Source organism: Mercenaria mercenaria, chromosome 15 (genome assembly GCF_021730395.1).
Source record: "Mercenaria mercenaria strain notata chromosome 15, MADL_Memer_1, whole genome shotgun sequence".
Taxonomy (NCBI): domain Eukaryota; kingdom Metazoa; phylum Mollusca; class Bivalvia; order Venerida; family Veneridae; genus Mercenaria; species Mercenaria mercenaria.
In genome coordinates, this window is record NC_069375.1 from 49,618,033 (window position 1) to 49,638,620 (window position 20,588).

Here is a 20,588-nt window from a genome sequence, read left to right on the forward strand (position 1 = left end):
TTGATCTTGACGAAACTTGGCCTGGATGTTCCTTGTTCGGCCATCTACCAAAGGTGTTAAAAAGTTTCCGCTTGGTTGCACATGTATATAGTGGAAACTCGGATAATGTTCTTGTATGAAACTGCTGGTCCGATTTTTAGCTAACCTGAGCACTGAGCTATTTTGACCATAGGCTGTGTCTGCCGTCAGTCGCGCGTGCCTTAATATACGGCTTGTGTTATCAGGATTTGCCCTAGGATCAAAAACTGCCACGCATCTGTCTGTAACATGTAATTACTATAGGCTAATATAAAAGAAACTTTGATATTTATATAAACCTAACTCAGTACTTGAATTACGTTATACGAACAGACTTGAAGAGTTTTACACAGATGAGCGCTTTAGGGTCGACCCTTTTGTTTTACAGTATGCAGGCGCATAGCAGGACATAAGCACTGACGCACGTGCGTACGTTTTATTTCAGAAATGAAAAAAATAAAACTATTTTTTCTTCATAAAATGCAGTAAAGTATAGACCTTTAGGGGGTTTAGGAGTGATGGCCAGTCTTAATAGAATTATTCTGACTGCACTGTCAGTCAGAATCCATGATTACCAGAACTGTCTATCTTTAAAAAAAATCTTCAGCAAAAAGGACATAATCCATACGCGGGGTGCACGTGAATCTCTCAGCAGTGAGTTAGTCACCTTCATTTACATTGCGGGAAAATGTTAAAAATGGCATTGTCCACGAAAAAATTTGACCTCTGTATCAAGATGTATTAGCTGATGATAAGGTTTCTAATAACAACTAACACAAAATGCGCATTCTCAACAGTAAATGGGAAAGTGTACACTAGTTTGCTTTTCCAAGCAGGTAATCCAATTATTTAGATCCATCTAGATCGGGCAAGGAATCTTGATACTTAACATTGAACTGCAAATGATACTAGTCTACACAATATCAAATCAATATGTCTTAAAGCTACTCGTCCACAGTTTGGGTGATATTTTTCAACATGTACATTTCCACCCAAGTTTGGCATAGGACGTATATGTGACACTGAAAAATAATAAATAAGGTTAAAATAAAAGTTAGATATTGGTAACAAGAGGGTCATAATGACCCTGAACCGCCCACCTGAGTAATATGAGCTACATGCTTTAAATGTCAAACTGATGCTTAAATTATCAAGGAACATCAGAAAGACTACACTACTGTAAAGCAGAAACATATAGTTCAAATTACACTACGGTATGGGCAAATGCAGAACACTGGTGAAAAACATCTGAATTCAGCTAGAAGTTCTGCAACCCCACCTACTAAACGGCGAATACATGTTGCTGGTTGGGGACAATCCTTTCTACAACGATCACTCGGTCAGACAAAATTCAAAGTCTTAGGCGGTGATAGGACCGGGCCACTAAACTGAAAACGTTTAAAATTCTGAAAACAGCACAAGAAAAATTTTGAGACCCACTGACGAGTAACAAGAGTTTAACCAGGATAGCCGCAATACTGGCCCATAATACAGTTTCACCCTCTACAGCGGCCAATCAGCCCTACCTCTAAATTGGGGTTCCTTATATGTAGTCTTTCTGTCTACTGCTGGGCCGCTTTAAGGCAATCCAGGATTCACACCGTGCACAAAATTCCTTCGAAACACGAACATCAGGAATGGTGACTATATGTTCCTGATTAGAGGAGGGCACATTGATGTCATATTTCCTAGACTGTTTAATCATAATTACCTGATGACCCCAAGTAATTAGGGGTCACTTGACTGTGACCTTGACCTACTGACCTAACTTTTTTAAGATACAGCCTTGAAATTTGAATGACATATCAATTTTTGCACATCGATCCTAGCACTGACTTTCAGTGACCATGAATGTGACCTATCGACCAACTACATATACGCTTTGCTACGAAATGCGCATATATATAAAGGTGTTTTATCAGCCCGTGAGCGCGAGAAATAAAGTTTGTCTCGTCATTTACTTATGAATTTGAAATTATTGGCAATATTCAAGAAATAATAATCAAATTAAAATAAGCCAAAAGGCTTTCTTTTTAGAACTATTTCTTATAGCAACGTATTTAGACAAAGCCAGCGTCATGATGTTTCAAAGACAAATAACAATGTTTAGTTCCGGTTTTGTTTTGATCAGGTGCAGCGTAATGTTATGAATTTTTGATACAGTAACGTTTTTTGAATCGAGAAACAAAGAGGAACTGTCAAGTTATTGGATTTTTATTCCGTTTTATGAAATATATATAATTTTAAAATATAAATTACTACATAAATCATCCGTATCTGTATGTAGTTCGTAATACGCCATTTACAGCACGAGAGTCATCTTACAGTCCGGGGTGTAAGACGGATTTTTCCAGCACCGGTAAAAGTACCGGAAATCCCCGACTAGTATGCAAGAATTTTTCTTTCTTGCTTATTAAGTCTAATAAAATAACAATTTTATAAAAACAAAAAGGGAGATAATCCAATAAATATTTAGTGTGTTGTTTCAAGGCTCATTGATACCATTAGTAATTCAGGACCTTGCAAAGTTCCGTTCAGTAGCTGAATATGCATTCATATACCTAAAAGTTCCGTTCTGTAGCTGAATATGCATTCATACCTTAAAGTTCCGTTTTGTAGCTGAATATGCACTTATACCTTAAAGTTCCGTTCTGTAGCTGAATATGCATTTATACCTTGAAGTTCCATTCTGTAGCTGGATATGAATTCGTACATTGAATGTACACTATAAACCTATGTTAAACCTAACCCTAACCTTTAGTCAGTATATAGTACACTCAATACGTGCGTACATCCATTCATACCTCGAAATTCTGATCAGTAGCTGAATAGGTCCAATCTAGATTTTACTAATAATTTTTGCACTTAAAAACAAGTTTTTGTTTATTGGAGGGTGCATTTATTCGGAAAGAGGTGGTTGGGTATATACTCGGTCACATCTTGAAAATATGCTTTAAGTTTACTAAATAACAATAAATTTCTCTTGTTTAGGCTAAGTGCTTTGAAAACTGATATACAAATTATTCTTACAGCAAATTACAGCATTTCGTCACATATTAATGGGCCATAATTTGGGAGCCAGGCATGGTTCACACACGTCCTGAAAATATGTGCAAGTCCACTACATGTTTATAAATTTCTGTTTGGGCCTTTAAAACTACGAGGAGTTATATGGACAAGCCTTTCAGTATTATTTTGCATTTTGTAAAATTTCAAACTGCTGTAACTCCTAAACCGGACGGTGTACATGTATGTCCTGATAATATGCAAAAGTTCAAGTCATAGTGATGCTTTTTTTGTATGTTTGGGCAAAATCCTTTGAAAACTGCAAGAGGAGTTATCTGGGCAAGTATTTGGCAATATACAGCACTCTAAAGTTTCAAAGGGACATAAATCAAGAACTGTCCTGAATCCGTTATGGTACATTCAAATATAGACAATTTGCACAACTTAACTTCAAAATTCTTTAAGTTTGGGCCAGATCCCTTGAAAACTGCCAGAGGAGTTATCTAAACAAGAGGGTCATTGACCCTAAAGCGCTCACCTGTGTACAAGGTTTCAAGTGTGTTTGTACAGAGTTAGGTTTCTTCTATGTTATCCTATATCATATACATGTCACACAACTTTTGATCCTAGGGCAATAATTTGAACAATTATGGTAGACATTATAAATCTGATATCACACACCAAATATATCAAGGCTCTAGCTATTATTGATTCAGAGAAGAAAAGTGACATATTTTTTGACGAATTGGAATAATTTGAATAATCTTGGTAGAGGGGCACACAAGAACCATTTGTTCAAAATTATTTTAAAATTGGGCCAGCAGTTTCACACAAAAAAGATTTTTAAAGTTTCCACTATATACATATAGGGAAAAGTGACCACGCCCTCTGGCGGCCATGTTTTTTGACGAATCAAAATAATTTGAACAATCTTGGTAGAGGGTCACACAAGGACCAATTTGTGTAAAACAAAATTAAAATCGGGCCAGCAGTTTCACACAAGAAGATGTCGAAGTGTCCACATATAGGGAAAAGAGGCCATGTTTTTTGACAAATCAAAGTAATTTGAACAATCTTGGTAGAGGGTCACACAAGGACCATTTGTGTAAAATTATTCTAAAATCAGGCAAGCAGTTTCACACAAGATTTTTAATGTTTCCACTATATATAGGGAAAAGTGACCACGCCCTCTGGCGGCCATGTTTTTTGATGAATCAAAATAATTTGAACAATCTTTGGTAGATTGTAGGAATTATGCAGACAAACATTTCAGGATGAATGCACAAACAAACCGAGCAAAGTGGCAACTATACAAAAAATTTTGGGGAGCATAAAAATGGGACAAGGGTAACAAAGGTATGACTCAGACAAAAAACTGTCCTTGATCTTGAAGGATGCACTGCCTTCTGCAATGTTGCGATATATAATTGTACAAAGCTTGAATAATATTGAGGTGATACAAGTTTTAGCCCTGACAAGGTGTCAGTACACTGACTAGACAGCAGGGCTGTAATTAATGCTGAAGTGTAGAATGTTTTTAACATTAAAAGTGGGCTTTATAATCACCATGTACACCGGAATAAACCGGCATACCGACAATTTGCATAGCTATCAAAATTCAAGAGTTTAAAATGGAGCAACGAAAAGGTATACATTTTAAACATTTATTTTTCCACTCGATATAAATACCATATCAAAGTCCATACAAAGAAAATTTATATCTGAAGAGATGAACATGTTTCAATATACAATGAAAATGAAGTACTGCAATATACAGCTCAGACACCAACAGAAGTTATTACAAGTACAAAAAGATAATTACATACCAACAGTGGTCAGTTCACCAAACCAGCGTAACATGTACAATTACCAAAATGTTCAACAACTTCCCCATATATAGATCAGAAGTGGACAACCAACAACTTCATCCACACCAACTTCTGTCAAATAGTTACAGAAACCTCACTTGGGGATCAAACTCCGTTCCATCTTGTACTCTATCTGCTGAGCTAGCTGTGCAGCATAATTACTGTAGGAAGACGAGATATTTCAGATCATATTAATTATAAATTCTAATTTAAAAACACTACATTTTGCTCTGAAGAAAACAACTAAAACACTGGCCATCATATATGATCCTAAATCAAAGTAAAGAAATACCACTGTTAAACAAGAGCTGTCCGTAAGACAGCGCGCTCCACTATTCGGCGATTTAACAGTAAAATGAATATACATCTCAATTTAAAAGGAAGATACACCAAGGGGCATAATTCCATCAAGAACACAAACTAGAGTTATTAGGATTGTTACCACACATGCAGATGATGATGGTAAAAAAACATTTTGAGTTTCAAGCCATAACCTTATATAGTATCAAAGTTATGTCCAGAAAACGAAGATTGTCAAAACAATTTAAGTTTGAAAGGGGCATAATTTGGTAAAAAATACAAATCAGGGTTATGGGGATTGTTACCACTCATGCAGATGATGATAAAGATACATTTCAAGTCTTTATCTTATATTGTACTAAAGTAACATCAAGAAAGCGAAGATTGCCAAAAAAATTTAAGTATGAAAGGGGCATAATTCTGTCATAAATACAATTACAGTTATGAGGACTGTAAAACACATTATAAAGAAATATTTTTAATTTTAAGTCATTATCTTTTTAAGAATCAAAGATATGTCTATAAACAAAGCTTTCAAAAAAATTTAACATGAAAATAATTCCAAGTCAATCTGACTAAAGTACTTGATCTTCTAAACGAAGATCTGTGAATGACCCATTCACATTCGTCTTCTGTATATTTTGGATTTCCAATATTGCTATTTTTATTTTCACAGATCTATTTTTATTTGAACCAATCAGACGACTTGTTCGAATGTCAAAGAGTAAGAAAAATTTGCAGTCAATCCAGGGCTTGAACCCGGGACCCCTCACTTACAGAGTAAGTGGCCTACCGACTGAGCTAACCGGCTATCTGACACATTACGACATAAGAATTGTAAATATCAAAAAACAAGGCTAACTATAGATTTGCAAAATGTTGTAAGTTAAGCTCTGATTGGATAGCGAAAGGGTCATCAGAAAGAGGCTATCAATAGCTTGTTCTCAGATCCTAAGCGTAGTGTAATAGGAGATGTACTTTAGTCAGACTGATTCCAAGTATAACAACTTTGTGACCTTGACCTCGAGTATAAGGGGCCCAGCCCCTGAACATACTTTGTTTATATGCTGGAAATGTTTATGTGAACTTACAGTAAGATATAAGCAATAGTAACAAAGATATGACAGAAAAACAGAGGTTGCCAAAAAACTTTTACCTTAAAAATAACCCAAGTTTAACACCATGATGACCTTGACTTTGGGTATTATTGGTCCAGCCCGTGCATATACTTTGTTTGTATGCTGGACAATGTTTATGTGAAGTTACAGTAAGATATAAGCAATAGTAACAAAGATATGACAGAAAAACAAAGGTTGCCGAAAAACTTTAACCAAGAAAGGTCAAGCCGACGCGGGGGCAAATAGAATAGCCGCCCTATTCTTCAAATAGTGGAGCTAAAATTGTGTAAAAAATCTGCTAAATACTGATGGGAAAGCCATCAAACATCATAGTGATTAAGACATGTTGGTAGTATCTCATTTCATGTAAAAACAGATTGTTGAAAAATCATAAAATGATGCTTTATAATTTATAAACATCTTACATGAACAGCTGTTCATATTCCTAGATAATAAAGTATGTCATACAAGGAAATTTTATATGTGTGATTTATATTTATTGCTTCTGTTAACATTGGGCACTGATAGTAGCATCATTCTGGAAATTAGAAACCTTCATGACATTAGGCATGAGCAAGAACAAAAAATTGAAATAATGATTATTTACAAAAATTGTAATTAAGCTAGTGGATATTAATGACTCTCGGCAATTCCCATTACATTATCGATTCACAATTCAGCATTTTTCTGACTTAAATGTCATTGAAAATGCAGATGACTTTCCATAACAAATAGGGAAATGCCAAAATCCCAAATAGAGAACAAGTAATGTGGCAATTGACATTACAGGTCCACTGCAGTAAAATGTAAAAAAAAAAATGTAATTAGCTTTAAGTGCTTCCACAGACAGAGCATTACAGAAGATTAAGGTGATAATATCAAGTAAGGGATCCATTTTTTTCATTGATATATCTGTCAAGTAATGACATATTCTATTGAAGTAACTGAAAACCTCCCCACAAGAGTCACAGGTAAAATACAAATGACTTCGGACAAAGTTTCTTCTGTCAAGCGCTCCTAGGAAAATTCATTTTGCACAAGGATCTTCAGACCTCTAGATACCTAGTGTTTTTTTTTGTGTTTTTTTTACTTACAGTGATAGTTAGATGGGTTACAAAAGAAAATCATTATAAAAATTATCAAATTGCATGACTGTTGCCAAAATGGTACATCACAACAATAATATACTTAAGGAAAATACTTAATACCAACAAAATATTATGTAAAGAAAGTCATCTTTAAAGAGAATAAAAGGTAGAATATCCTGAGAGCAATGAAAATATTATCCATTTTGTCATGTAACTTTGATATTCGCAAGTCAATTCAGTTTGCAATGGGTTTTTATTTTATCATCTTGGTAGACAATATTACACAAATTCAAACCCCTGGCAAATTATTGCATCAAACATTGTTATTATGCACAAATTAAAATTCAAATTGCTGTAAGTCCTATATATCTATAACAAATTGCTGTAAGTCCTATATATTTATAACAAACAAAGATGCAAAACAGAAACTGAAACAGAAAATTTGTTATACACAAACTTTCATTATGAAGAGGATATTATATGAGTGTCTTTTTATACTGAATTTATTAACGAGTTGAATAAAATTATAAAATGCACGGCTCTCCCGAGCATTTTATCAATTTTATTCAAAGAATCTAATAAATTCAATGTGGAAATACACAAATGTAGTATTCTTTTTAGCACAAGTACCGGTAAGCTTTCCTCTTTCTTTACCTCTTACAGACCAAGTAAATTTGACCAATGTCTCCTATACATAAAACAATGTCAATGTCAAAGCTTTATTACACTAATGTAATACCATCTTTACTTTATTATCTTGGTAGACAATATCATGCAAATTCAGGTCCCTATTGAACATTATCACATCAGTCACTGCTATTACGTCAAATGCAGTTATGCACAAATCGAAATTCAAGTCGCTGTTAGTGTTATATAGCTATAACAAAATACAAAACAGGAACTTAACCATTACAAAATTTTATTACAAAAACAAGAGCTGTCGGAGGACAGCAACGCTGGACTATTCAACAGCCTTGTCAATTGAATAAATATCAAAGTCAAAAAAGTGGCATAATTTTGTAAAGTTGCAAAACAAGGTACTGGAACCTGTACAATGCACATACGCTCATGACAATGGACAAGTGTGTGAAGTTTCAACCCTTTCCCATTAGTAGGTACTGAGATATTAGCTTACATATAAAGCCTTCACCAAAAACAGCTAAGTCGAAAAAGGAGCATAATTTTGTAAAAATGCAAAGTAGTGTTATGGAACCTGTGCACTGATTATCAGATCATGGCAGTGAACAAGTGTGTGAAGTTTCAATCCATTCCCATTAGGGGATACTGAGATACCAGCTTACATACAAAAACCTAACCAAAGACTGCAAAGTCAAAAAAGGGCCATAATTTTGTGACAATGCAAAGTAGAGTTATGGAACCTGTGCACTGCAAGTCAGATCATCACAGTGAACATGTGTGTGAAGTTTCAATCTATTCCCATTACTGGGTACAGAGATACTAGCTTACATGTAAAACCTTAACCAAAAATTTCTAAGTCAAAAAAGGGGGCCCGCATAATTTTGTAAAAACCAAAATAGAGTTATGGAACCTGTGCAATTTAAGTCAGTTTATCACAGTAAATAAGTGTGTGAAGTTTTAATCCATTCCCGCAAGTGGTTACTGAGATACCAGCTTACATACAACAAGAGCTGTCACTAATGGTGACAAATGCCCCTGCAGTGCCTTGACCTTTGACCTGGTGACCTTGATCTTTGACCTGGTGACCCCAAAGTCAATAGCAGTCGTGTACTCAATAAGTACTATCGGCATATGAAGTTTGAAGGTCCTGGGTGCAGTGGTTCGCTAGTAAAGTGCCTTCATGCAAAAAGTTAACATTGGCCCCTGTGACCTTGACCTTTGGCCTGGTTACCCCAGAGTCAGTCGAGGTCGTGTACTCAATAAGTACTATCAGCAGGTGAAGTTTGAAGGTCCTGGGTGCAGTGGTTCGTGAGTAAAGTGCCTTCATGCAAAAAGTTAACATTGGCCCCTGTGACCTTGACCTTTGACCTGGTGACCCTAAAGTCAGTCGGGGTCGTGTACTCAGTTAGTACTATCAACACGTGAAGTTTGAAGGTCCTGGGTGCAGTGGTTCGCAAGTAAAGTGCCTTCATGCAAAAGGTTAACATTGGCCCTTGTGACCCTGACCTTTGACCTGGTGACCCAAAAGTCAGTCGGGGTCGTGTACTCAATAAGTACTATCAGCATGTGAAATTTGAAGGTCCTGGGTGCAGTGGTTCGTGAGTAAAGTGCCTTCATGCAAAAAGTTAACATGCAAAAAGTTAACATTAGCCCCTGTGACCTTGACCTTTGATCTGGTGACCCCAAAGTCAATAGGAGTTGTGTACTCAATAAGTACGATCAGCATGTGAAGTTTGAAGGTCCTGAGTGCAATGGTTCGCGAGTAAAGTGCCTTCATGCAAAAAGTTAACGTTGTGACGAACGAACGAACAGATGCAAAAAGTTAACATTGGCCCCTGTGAAGTGTGAACCTGACCTGGTAACCCCAAAGTCAGTAGGGGTTGTGTACTCAATAAGTACTATCAGCATTTAAAGTTTGAAGGTCTTGGGTGCAGTGGTTCGCGAGAAAAGTGCCTTCATGCAAAAAGTTAACTTTGTGACGAACGAACGGATGGACAGTTGAAAACTAATATGCCTCCCTTTGGGGGTGGAGGGGGGGGGGGGATAAAAACTTAACCAAACTGGGACACCGACACGGACGCCGACGCATGGGTGAGTCCAATAGCTCTACCTATTCTTTGAATAGTCAAGCTAAAAAATGAAATTTATAAGAAATAAATCTTTAAGTCTAACAACGTATTTAATCTAATGCTAGGTACTTCAATATGCTTTATTCATTAGTACTTGCTTTAACATACAGTAGAATTCCATCAGCATAACATATGTTAGAGTTTATTACTCCTATGAGATATAATAAATCATCACAAAAATCTGACAAAAACAACAATAAATATCTATATAAATTAACATCAATATATAAATATTACAACAACCTATTGCACAAACATCAGCTAAACTATTGTTGAACAATAAAAAACCCTTTCAGTAGATGTATATAATGTAACTTTGAAAAACTGTTACCAAACTTGTATATTTTTTTGTTTTACAAAGACCACAATTTAAAACAGTCTCCCTTGAAATGTCATCTTTACCTACAAACAGCATAATTTTGACATGTTAGGTGTTGGCCACTTGCTAAGGTAGTTCTACACCCCTGATAAACTGTGACATCATCTAACTAGGTAATGTAGAATAATGTCAAAACCAGGTGTACAGAAAAAAAATCACCTTGTATGTCATATGTCACCTCATGTGCACATCAAATTTTATTTGAAAAATGGCAACATCACTTTCTTTCAAAGACAGAAAATGACAACAGAAAAACTGACATGTGAAATAATTCTAAATAATGCATTAAAATCTGCTTGAAATTTTCAGATCTCTTAAATATTGGGCCAAATTTCAAAATTAAGCATAAATACCACACATGTGACCTTATAATAAACATTATGTTAATGTTCAACCTTGAAAAGTTGTATTAAAATCTACACCACAGAAATATCTCTATACACGAAAATGACATCAAATGTGTGGTTTTCCTAAAGACACCCATTATGAAAGCTTGTGTGAGGATCAAATACTTCCAGTCAATCAAGAAAAATATGAACCATTTCAAATACAGACTTTTCTAGGTAATGAAAATCAGGTTTAATCAAATTCTACAATAGAGATTTTTCATCAGAATGTGCAGAACTACCTTAACAAAGACAACTCTATTCATCAGCCAAAAATAGGCTCTATAGTAGACAGGTGATTGACAGCTAAATTTCTATAATGAACTTGTCTATCTTTCAGTCTGTACAGTACCATTAACTGTTAAAAGCAGTGCATACCAAAAAGATACTGACTGAATGGCAAACAGAGCAGATCATGATCTGCACTGGTCGCAAACTTTTTTAAGGCAGAATCAATTGTGTCCAGAATGATGAGGGTTAACAACCATCACTGCATTAATAAAAATGTAACAATAAATCAAACAAAACAACAATAAAAATATATATAAAGTTTCAACAAATGCTTAGAAATTATACAATTTTCAATTGCACTCTATTGTTCATAAAAGAACCAGTATTATCTTTTTCATAACAAAATGATCAGCCGACTGTGAGCAACCATCAAGCTATCTCATATTTACATGATATCTAAATATTCTTATAAATTATCAAATTTTCTTGTTTAGAACTGACTCAAAATGGTTAACCCAGATGTAATTGGTTCTCTTATAACAGACTGGTTCCCTGGATACACTTATAAGCTTACCTATAACAGACTGGTTCCCTTGGACCAAGTTACATTTAGGCACTGCATATCTGGTAATTTTCATGCTGCATAAGTTTTGTGATTTGATAGTTACAAGTTCAATCAGCATTTAGACTGGGTACCTCAAAACTGGACTAGCGGGAACATAAATCAACCACATCTAGATTATCCATTTATCTCCATAAACTTCTTTTTAGAGAGCTACCCTTGCCTCCAAAGTTTTCTATTGCAATATTCAGCACCAAAGATTTCAAACTACACTCAACAAAATTCATAATCGGTCAATGTATGTTGTATTACTATTTTGTTAATAACACATGTATTTACAAGAAATTTCACATACCGACATTGGAATAGGTACTGCAGCTAATTATTGATTTATTTTTGGCGACTCACAGCCAAAGTAACGGCACTAGGCGTTTTGACCAATATTGCATATTTTGCACGTGCAGAGCATGTGCACCAACATGCACGTGTTCATTTACACTTTTTGCATTACTGACAAAAGTCCTACTAGGAAAACACATATCATATGGTGAAATTGACACAAGAGCAATGCGATCGAGCTGACGGAATGTTGCTAGCCTGGATATATTTACGATACATGTGCAATTACTTTTGCAATTTCAAAAGAATCTTGATATAATTTGTTTGTAGCTGTTACTTTGATGGTTATTTCCATTTTAAACCTTATTTCTGTTTACAAGAACCTTCAATTGGTGGTTATCTACCATCCGTGCTCTTTTGGCGGAATTTAACACAAGTACAATTCATTGAAGTAACCGATTTTAAATTTTGTTGTAACATTCCAACAGCCCGGGCACGTTGCTCTTGTATCAATTTCAGGATGACACGTGTTTTTCTAGTAGGACTTTTATCAGTTATGCCAAAAGTGTTCATGAACATGTGCATATTGGTGCACATGTCCTGCACGTGCTAAATATGCTATATTGGTTGAAACGCTTAATGCAGTTACGTTGGCCGTGAGTAGATCAAAAATAAATCAATAATTAGCTGAAGTACCTATTCAAATGTCGGTATGTGACATTTCTTGTAAAAACATGCATTATTAACAAAATAGTAATACAAAACTAGAGCTATCACTAAAGGTGATGAATGTACCCCCCACATGCATTGACACAGTACATTGCAATTTGACGCACACAAGATTGCATAATTATGTGGACTGTATGTATATAGACTGTATGTATACAGTATAGTAACAAAAAACAAAGTCCCATAACTATGCAGAATATTTATCTAAAAGAATGTAACATGCACCATGCACAACTAGGGTTGGTACTGATCACTTGTGTGAAGTTTCATTAAATTGTGTGCAAGGGTTTGGTAGATTAGGCATGCACAAGATTGCATATGCAGACTGTATGTACATAGTATGTTAACAAGAAACAAAGTCCCATAACTCTGCAAAAAATTTTTCTGAAAGAACCTAACATGCCCCATGCACAACTACTGTTGTTACTGATCACTTGTGTGAAGTTTCATTAAATTGTGTCAAGGGGATGAGGAGAGATGGTGCGCACAAGATTGTGTCTATGTATATAGTATAGTAACAAACAAGAGCTGTCTCCATAGGATGACATATGCCCCCGATGGCACTTTGAATGAGTAGTTATGGCCGATGTTAAAGTTTAGGACCTTTGACCTACGGAGCTGGGTCTTGCGCGCGACACGTCGTCTTACTGTGCCACACATTCATGCGTAGTTATTTTAAAATCCATGCATGAATGACAAAGATATGGACCGGACACGCCCATCAATGCACTATCATGAAAAATGACCTTTAACGTCTAAGTGTGACCTTGACCTTTGAGCTACAGACCTGGGTCTTGCGCGCGACACGTCGTCTTACTGTGCCACACATTCATGCCAAGTTATTTGAAAATCCATCCATGGTTGACAAAGATATGGACCGGACACGCCCATCAATGCACTATCCTTTAATGTCTAAGTGTGACCTTGACCTTTGAGCTACGGACCTGGGTCTTGCGCGCGACACGTCGTCTTACTGTGGTACACATTCATGCCAAGTTATTTGAAAATCCATCCATCGATGACAAAGATATGGACCGGACACGCCCATCAATGCACTATCCTTTAATGTCTAAGGTTGACCTTGACCTTTGAGCTACGGACCTGGGTCTTGCGCGCGACACGTCGTCTTACTGTGGTACACATTCATGCCAAGTTATTTGAAAATCCATCCATCAATGACAAAGATATGGACCGGACACGCCCATCAATGCACTATCCTTTAATGTCTAAGTGTGACCTTGACCTTTGAGCTACGGACCTGGGTCTTGCGCGCAACACGTCGTCTTACTGTGGTTCACATTCATGCCAAGTTATTTGAAAATCCATCCATCGATGACAAAGATATGGACCGGACACGAAAATTGCGGACAGACTGACAGACCGACAGACGGTTCAAAAACTATATGCCTCCCTTCGGGGGCATAAAAAACAAAGTCCCATAACTCTGCAAATTTTTTTTCTAAAAGAACCTAACATGCCCCATGCACAACTACTGTTAGTACTGATCACTTGTGTGAAGTTTCATTAAATTGTGTCAAGGGGATGAGGAGAGATGGTGCGCACAAGATTGTGTCTATGTATATAGTATAGTAACAAAAAAACAAAGTCCCATAACTCTGCAATTTTTTTTCTAAAAGAACCTAACATGCCCCATGCACAACTACTGTTGGTACTGATCACTTGTGTGAAGTTTCATTAAATTGTGTCAAGGGGATGAGGAGAGATGGTGCGCACAAGATTGCGTCTACGGACAGACGGACAGACAGACAGACAGACAACCTGAAACCAGTATACCCCCCCTTACAACTTTGTTGTTGGGGGGTACAATAAACTGACCGATTAGGAATTTTGTTGAGTGTATATATACCACACTGAGTAAATGCACCAGCATTACAATCCTTTGTTTAGATTTCGATATATAAAATTGCCTAAAAGCATGTGTTAATGTCTATTTTCTTCCTGCTTTACATTCACAACACTGTCATTCTGTACATAGTATTTTCTTTTCTTTTTTTTCATTTTGGTAGGTTGCCATTTCTATTTCAGTGTTGAACTATATACTATTGAATAGCACAAATCATGGAAAAACAAGCTGTATATGGAGTCATGCAATAATAAGTTATATTGTACTTTCAAGTCAAAATGGAAGAACCATAAAGACAGTTTGACCAATTTATGCTGTCACTTCAAAATGAAAAAAAAAAACCCATAAATAATCAAGACATTGTTCCATTATAGTTCATCATCATATATATCTATAAAGTACATAATTCACTAATATATGAAGCTATGTTTGAAGTAATGTATATCTATATGCACTCTTCAGCTGTATATCAGATATTAAATAAATTTGTTACAGACAACAATATATGACTTGAAATTATGAAATATCTTAAAGAAACTATTGGGTCAAAACTTCCTGAATGATCCTTACATTATAAAACTGAGTTTGAGGGTCAGTCTAAGAATGCAGCCTTATGATTGGTTGATTTAAAAACTGTATTTAAAAACAACCAATCAATGCTGAAGGTCTATGACTGGTTTCCAAAATTAGTTTTCAAACATAGGAACCCTGACCACACATCACAGTCTCTACCAGTACATATTGTCTCAACTCAAACTTTTAAATACAGCTTCTTTAAATACAAGTAAGTGTTAAACAAGAGGGCCATGATGGCCCTATATCGCTCACCTGTTATCATTGCACTTGAGGACAAGAAGGTCCTCAGAAAAAATATCTAAGTCCAAAGGACAGTAACAACAAAGGGAAGAAATTTAACCAAAAGGAAAAAAAAATTCCTACAGGGTACAGATATGTCAAAATACATCTACAAATTGGAGGTACCATCCATGTTGTACCACAGAAAAGTGGTCTCGGTTTTTCCCTACGGCCAATAATAAAAAAGTTACTAAAAATAAGCTATTTATAGTAACGTAAAAGGGAAGTAATTAAAAAAAAAAATTATTGTAAGTGAAGAAAAGAAGGATCTGCCAAATAAATCTGTTGACATAAATGAAATTTCAGATCAGTATCTTCATTAGTTATGGAGATATACCCATTTTAATTTGAAATAAAGGGAGGTAATTTGACATAAAATCAGTCCATAGTTATCTACCCTGATTGGCTCAGTCCAACTAATGACAATAATGAAATTTCAAACAAGTACTACAAGTACTTACTGATATAAATCCATTTTGATTACAATCAGGGGAGGTAATCAGATATAAAATAACTCTGAACCTACGCTTGGATCTGATTTGTCATGGAATCCAAGAATTATTGTTGTTGAAGTTATTTTGGAAGTTTGTATCAAATAAAACCATAAATGAAGTCTCTATATGGCTACAAAAGCCAAAATAGCCAATTTTGGACTTTTAAGGGGCCATAACTCTGGAACCCATGAAGAAATCTGGCCATTTCAAGAAAGGAACCAAGATCTTGTGGTGATACAAGTTGTGTGCAAGTTTGGTTAAAATCGAATCATAAATGAAACTGCTATTGTGCAGACAAGGTCAAAATAGCTAATTTTGGCCCTTTCAGGGGCCATAACTCTGGAACCCATAATGGAATCTTGCCAGTTCAAGAAAGGAACCAAGATCTTATGGTGATACAAGTTGTAGGCCAGTTTGGTTAAAATCAAATCATAAATGAAGCTGCTATTGTGCAGACAAGGTCAAAATAGCTAATTTTGGCCCTTTCAGGGGCCATAACTCTGGAACCCATAATGGAATCTGGCCAGTTCATGAAAGGAACCAAGATCTTATGGTGATACAAGTTGTGTGCCAGTTTGGTAAAAATCAAATCATAAAGCTGCTACTGTGCAGACAAGGTCAAAATAGCTAATTTTGGCCCTTTCAGGGGCCATAACTCTGGAACCCATAATGGAATCTGGCCAGTTCAAGAAAGGAACTGAGATCTTATGTTGATACAAGTTGTGTGCCAGTTTGGTAAAAATCAAATCATAAATGAAGCTGCTATTGTGCAGACAAGGTCAAAATAGCTAATTTTGGCCCTTTCAGGGGCCATAACTCTGGAACCCATAATGGGATCTGGCCAGTTCAAGAAAGGAACCGAGATCTTATGGTGATACAAGTTGTGTGCAAGTTTGGTTAAAATAAAATCATAAATGAAACCTCTATTGTGCAGACAAGAAATTGTGGACGGACGTCGGACGGACGACGGACGAAGGGCGATCACAAAAGCTCACCCTGTCAGTACGTGACAGGTGAGCTAAAAAGGTTTATATTTCACTGTAACAAAGAGTTGCAACATATAAAATAAACTGGAATACAAGCTACGCTTTTTTCCTCCTTTTTCAGTCACTGTGATGTAAACAGATTCTTTGAAACTTTGAGTTCAGCAAAGCATCAAAATTGAGAACGTAAGCAAAATCAGACTAGACACTTGAATATAACCCTGACAAACAAACTGGCAATGTTTGTATGCTCAAAATGTACATAATATACAATCCCTTCTTCACTATGTACTCTTGAAATGTTTTTTATACTCAGAATCTATTACAACTATACATCTCTTTTCTTCTCAGTTTCTTTCTCCGCTAAAACGTAGTGTTCTGTCTGCCTTGGTGCATAAAGCCCTGCAGCACATCTATTGGCAGTGGGAAAATTATTGTTGAATTCTTCTCTGCGGAAATTGTGTTCAGCGTCTGCAAGTATCTGAGCTGTATTGCGGCAGGAGATTCTGTAATGACGTCAGCAGCTTCTTTCAAGGCTCGCGATGCTTTCTGTTCACCTTCAGCGGCAATCACCTGTAATATTTTACATGTAAATTTTAAGTTGTTGTGTTCTATGGCTTTAACTTTTTTTTCTAAACAGAATTTCAAATAAAAAAAATACCTTATATCTAACACTTTCAGGGAGGAGACCCCTACTCTTCCCCCCGATATGGACAGAGGCCCCTTCCTGTACCTACTCCCTCTTGGTGGTATACTAACTTGTTCTCAGCAAGTAACTAACAATTCCCACACATAAATTAAAGGCAAAAAATACATGGTTTTCTAACAAATGTTCAAGTAGAAGATACACCTCATCAAAAGATCAAACTCACAGACTATCTATCCATCAACTGTATTATGTCTATGTACTAAGCTAGCTTGGTGGGCACACAAAAGATAATGCCTAAAGTGTGAAATGCAAAAGGTAGTGACACAGCCAGAAACATAAAACCACTTAGATAAAACCTTTACAAGGGGTCTGAAAAGTGCTTCCACAAAAAGTTTTGTTTTTGTTTTTCACTTCTTAGAAAATGCACCACGGCAGCTGCCTCAGTGTACTTTAGCAAACCTACAGCATTGAGCAGATCAAGACCTTATGCAAAATTACAAGTCACAAAATGTAACCAAATTCAGCAAAAACATGTCACATTTCTTACCTTAGCACGGGCTTCACGTGCGGCCTCTGCTTCAGCAGCCATGGCTCTCTGTAACTGTACTGGTAGTCTCACATCTTTACTGAAATAAAAAATTTACTTCTTCAGCATTACTTCATTAGAGGCTTCTAAATATTCACAAAAAGAAAATTTACAACAGAAACAGATGCCTTCATTGTCAATGTCAAGAAACAAGCAAATTTGATGAATTGGTATCACCTGCACCCCAATGGGTTTGTGTTGAGGAATGGCAAAGAAATATATACGGCAAAAAGTTAAGGCTGTTACTAAGAAGTAAATGATCTTATTACATTTGAACTGAAAAGAACATAAGAGAGCACAATCAAGTAAGAAATCTAGAACGAGTGTGGTGACAAGGGGTGGGGGTTTACAACTTCACATGTTTAAAAATATTCATGGAAAGTTTGTCCAGGTGAGGGTACAACACTTCACATGTTGATAATAAATATTGATGGAAAATAATAAATGAGAAACAACATTTTGCTGGCGGGTGTGTGTGTGTGTGGGGGGGGGGGGGGGGGGATGATCAGGGTGGTGGGGTGACTGGGTGGAGGAGTGAGGTTGGGGAAGGGTACAACTTTGCATGTTGATAAATATTCATGGAAGGTTTAAGATTATAGAAAAAGAAAACATGGAAAAAAAAATGTGAGGGGAGGGGGGAGGAGGGTGTGTGACCAGGGTGGTGGGGATGACTAGGTATGTGTACATCAAATGTTGATAATAAATGTTCAAGGAAAAAAATGAAAGAAGTTTAATGAAATTCTATGAATTGGTTAGTTTATGTGGATTGTTAAACAATTAAAGGGTAATAACTCTGAAGTTACTAAAGAGATCCTGACAAAATTCTGTGTGATCTACCACATTATGGTGATCTAAATTCGATTAAGGTTTCATAGTTCTAGGTCAAATATGACACAAGTTATGAAGCAGAAATTGGCATATTAATATTACCCTGTATCATAAGTTTAAACTAGAAACTATTAAGGGCCATACCAGTAACTCTGGTGCAATCTGACTGAAACTTGACACGCCACATTTCCCTATAGTGGTGAACATGTATATGAAGTTTTACATAAATATTCCACACCACTTCCTAGTTAGGGCTCCGGACGGAAAGATGGACGAGCGATGCCAAAACTATATCCATCTGCCTTTGGCGGGGGGATAAAAACAGATGCCTCTCTCATCCAGGGCAAAAATCAGGATAAATGATATACTTTCATCTTGGGCAAAAACAGCTGTCACCCTCATCCATCATGGAACAAACACAATTATGCCATATTCAACCAGGGCAAAAAATAGATGTCATTCTTATCAGTGACAATAACAGATGTAAATCTTATTTACAATAAAACAGCTACAGTGACTACTATTTCATACACTTCAAAATAATGTTGTCTGACCTTTTTGTGTCTGAAGCATTGCCACATTTGGGGCAGAAAAAAACAGCACTACATCATCTTAAGAACTACCCAGCCCCGTTAAAACCTACCAAATGAACAGTTCATAAACATGAAAACATGACTTTGACAAACAAACTGTTTCATTAAGAGCACAGCAAGAATGGTTAGAGATACTCACACTTCAACACGTTCAACTTTGACACCCCAAGGATCTGTAGCTTCATCTAAGGACGTCTACAGAGAAAATAAACATTTACCATGTCATCAAGTATTAACCCATGCAAACATATACATCTCTACAATATCTATCTTATTAGACCATTCCATAGTAACATGCTGAAACTGAAGTATTACAGTGAAATCATTCAAATTTGAGGGGAACTAACTTTCATGATTACTCTGGTTGTGTTGATTAATATAATTAAGTCCCCATGAACAATTTTATTTTCAGAGGTTTGAATGGAATTTAAATCCCCTCGAAATATCCATTTTGATAAAACTAAAATAAAAAATTTCACGCCCACCAAATTAAATGATTTCACAGTATATGGAAAAGGCATACACTACAAGCTGTCAACCAGTGTTCCCTAAAAAATACCGGAAGGCAAAAATGTAACAAGAGCTCCGCCAAGCGGGGCAATATACGCCCAAAGGATTACATCAAAGGATGGGAGCTTTAAAGAACTTGACTGTTGTAGCCCAAAGGACTGGAACAACAAAAGGAAAACTTCAAAAAACAAATCTAAGTCCACAAAAAATATTCAAAGTCCACAAAAAAAATCCTTATCAGGTACAGGTATGTAAAAATACATCTAAAAATTAGAAGTATCATCCATGTTGTACCACAGAAAAGTGGTCTCGGTTCTTCCCTATGGCCAATAATAAAAAAGTTTCAAAATAAGCTATTTATAGTAACATTAAAGGGAAGTAATTGAAAAAAAATTATTGTAAGTGAACAAAAAAGAGATCTGCCAAATAAAAAC

General features: G+C 36.1%; 1 protein-coding gene across 1 annotated transcript in view; it reads right to left on the minus strand.

Moving 5' to 3' along the window:
- Positions 1-4,674: 4,674 nt before the first annotated feature.
- LOC123554212 (band 7 protein AGAP004871-like) overlaps positions 4,675-20,588 on the minus strand; it is a 128,051-nt gene continuing 112,137 nt past the window's right edge. The window contains exons 8-10 of the mRNA XM_053524234.1: positions 19,784-19,839; positions 18,185-18,263; positions 4,675-17,561 (exon numbers count right to left, since the gene is read on the minus strand). Coding sequence (XP_053380209.1) covers positions 17,352-17,561; positions 18,185-18,263; positions 19,784-19,839 — 345 coding nt within the window. The 3' untranslated portion in view covers positions 4,675-17,351. The remainder of the gene's footprint in view (positions 17,562-18,184; positions 18,264-19,783; positions 19,840-20,588) is intronic.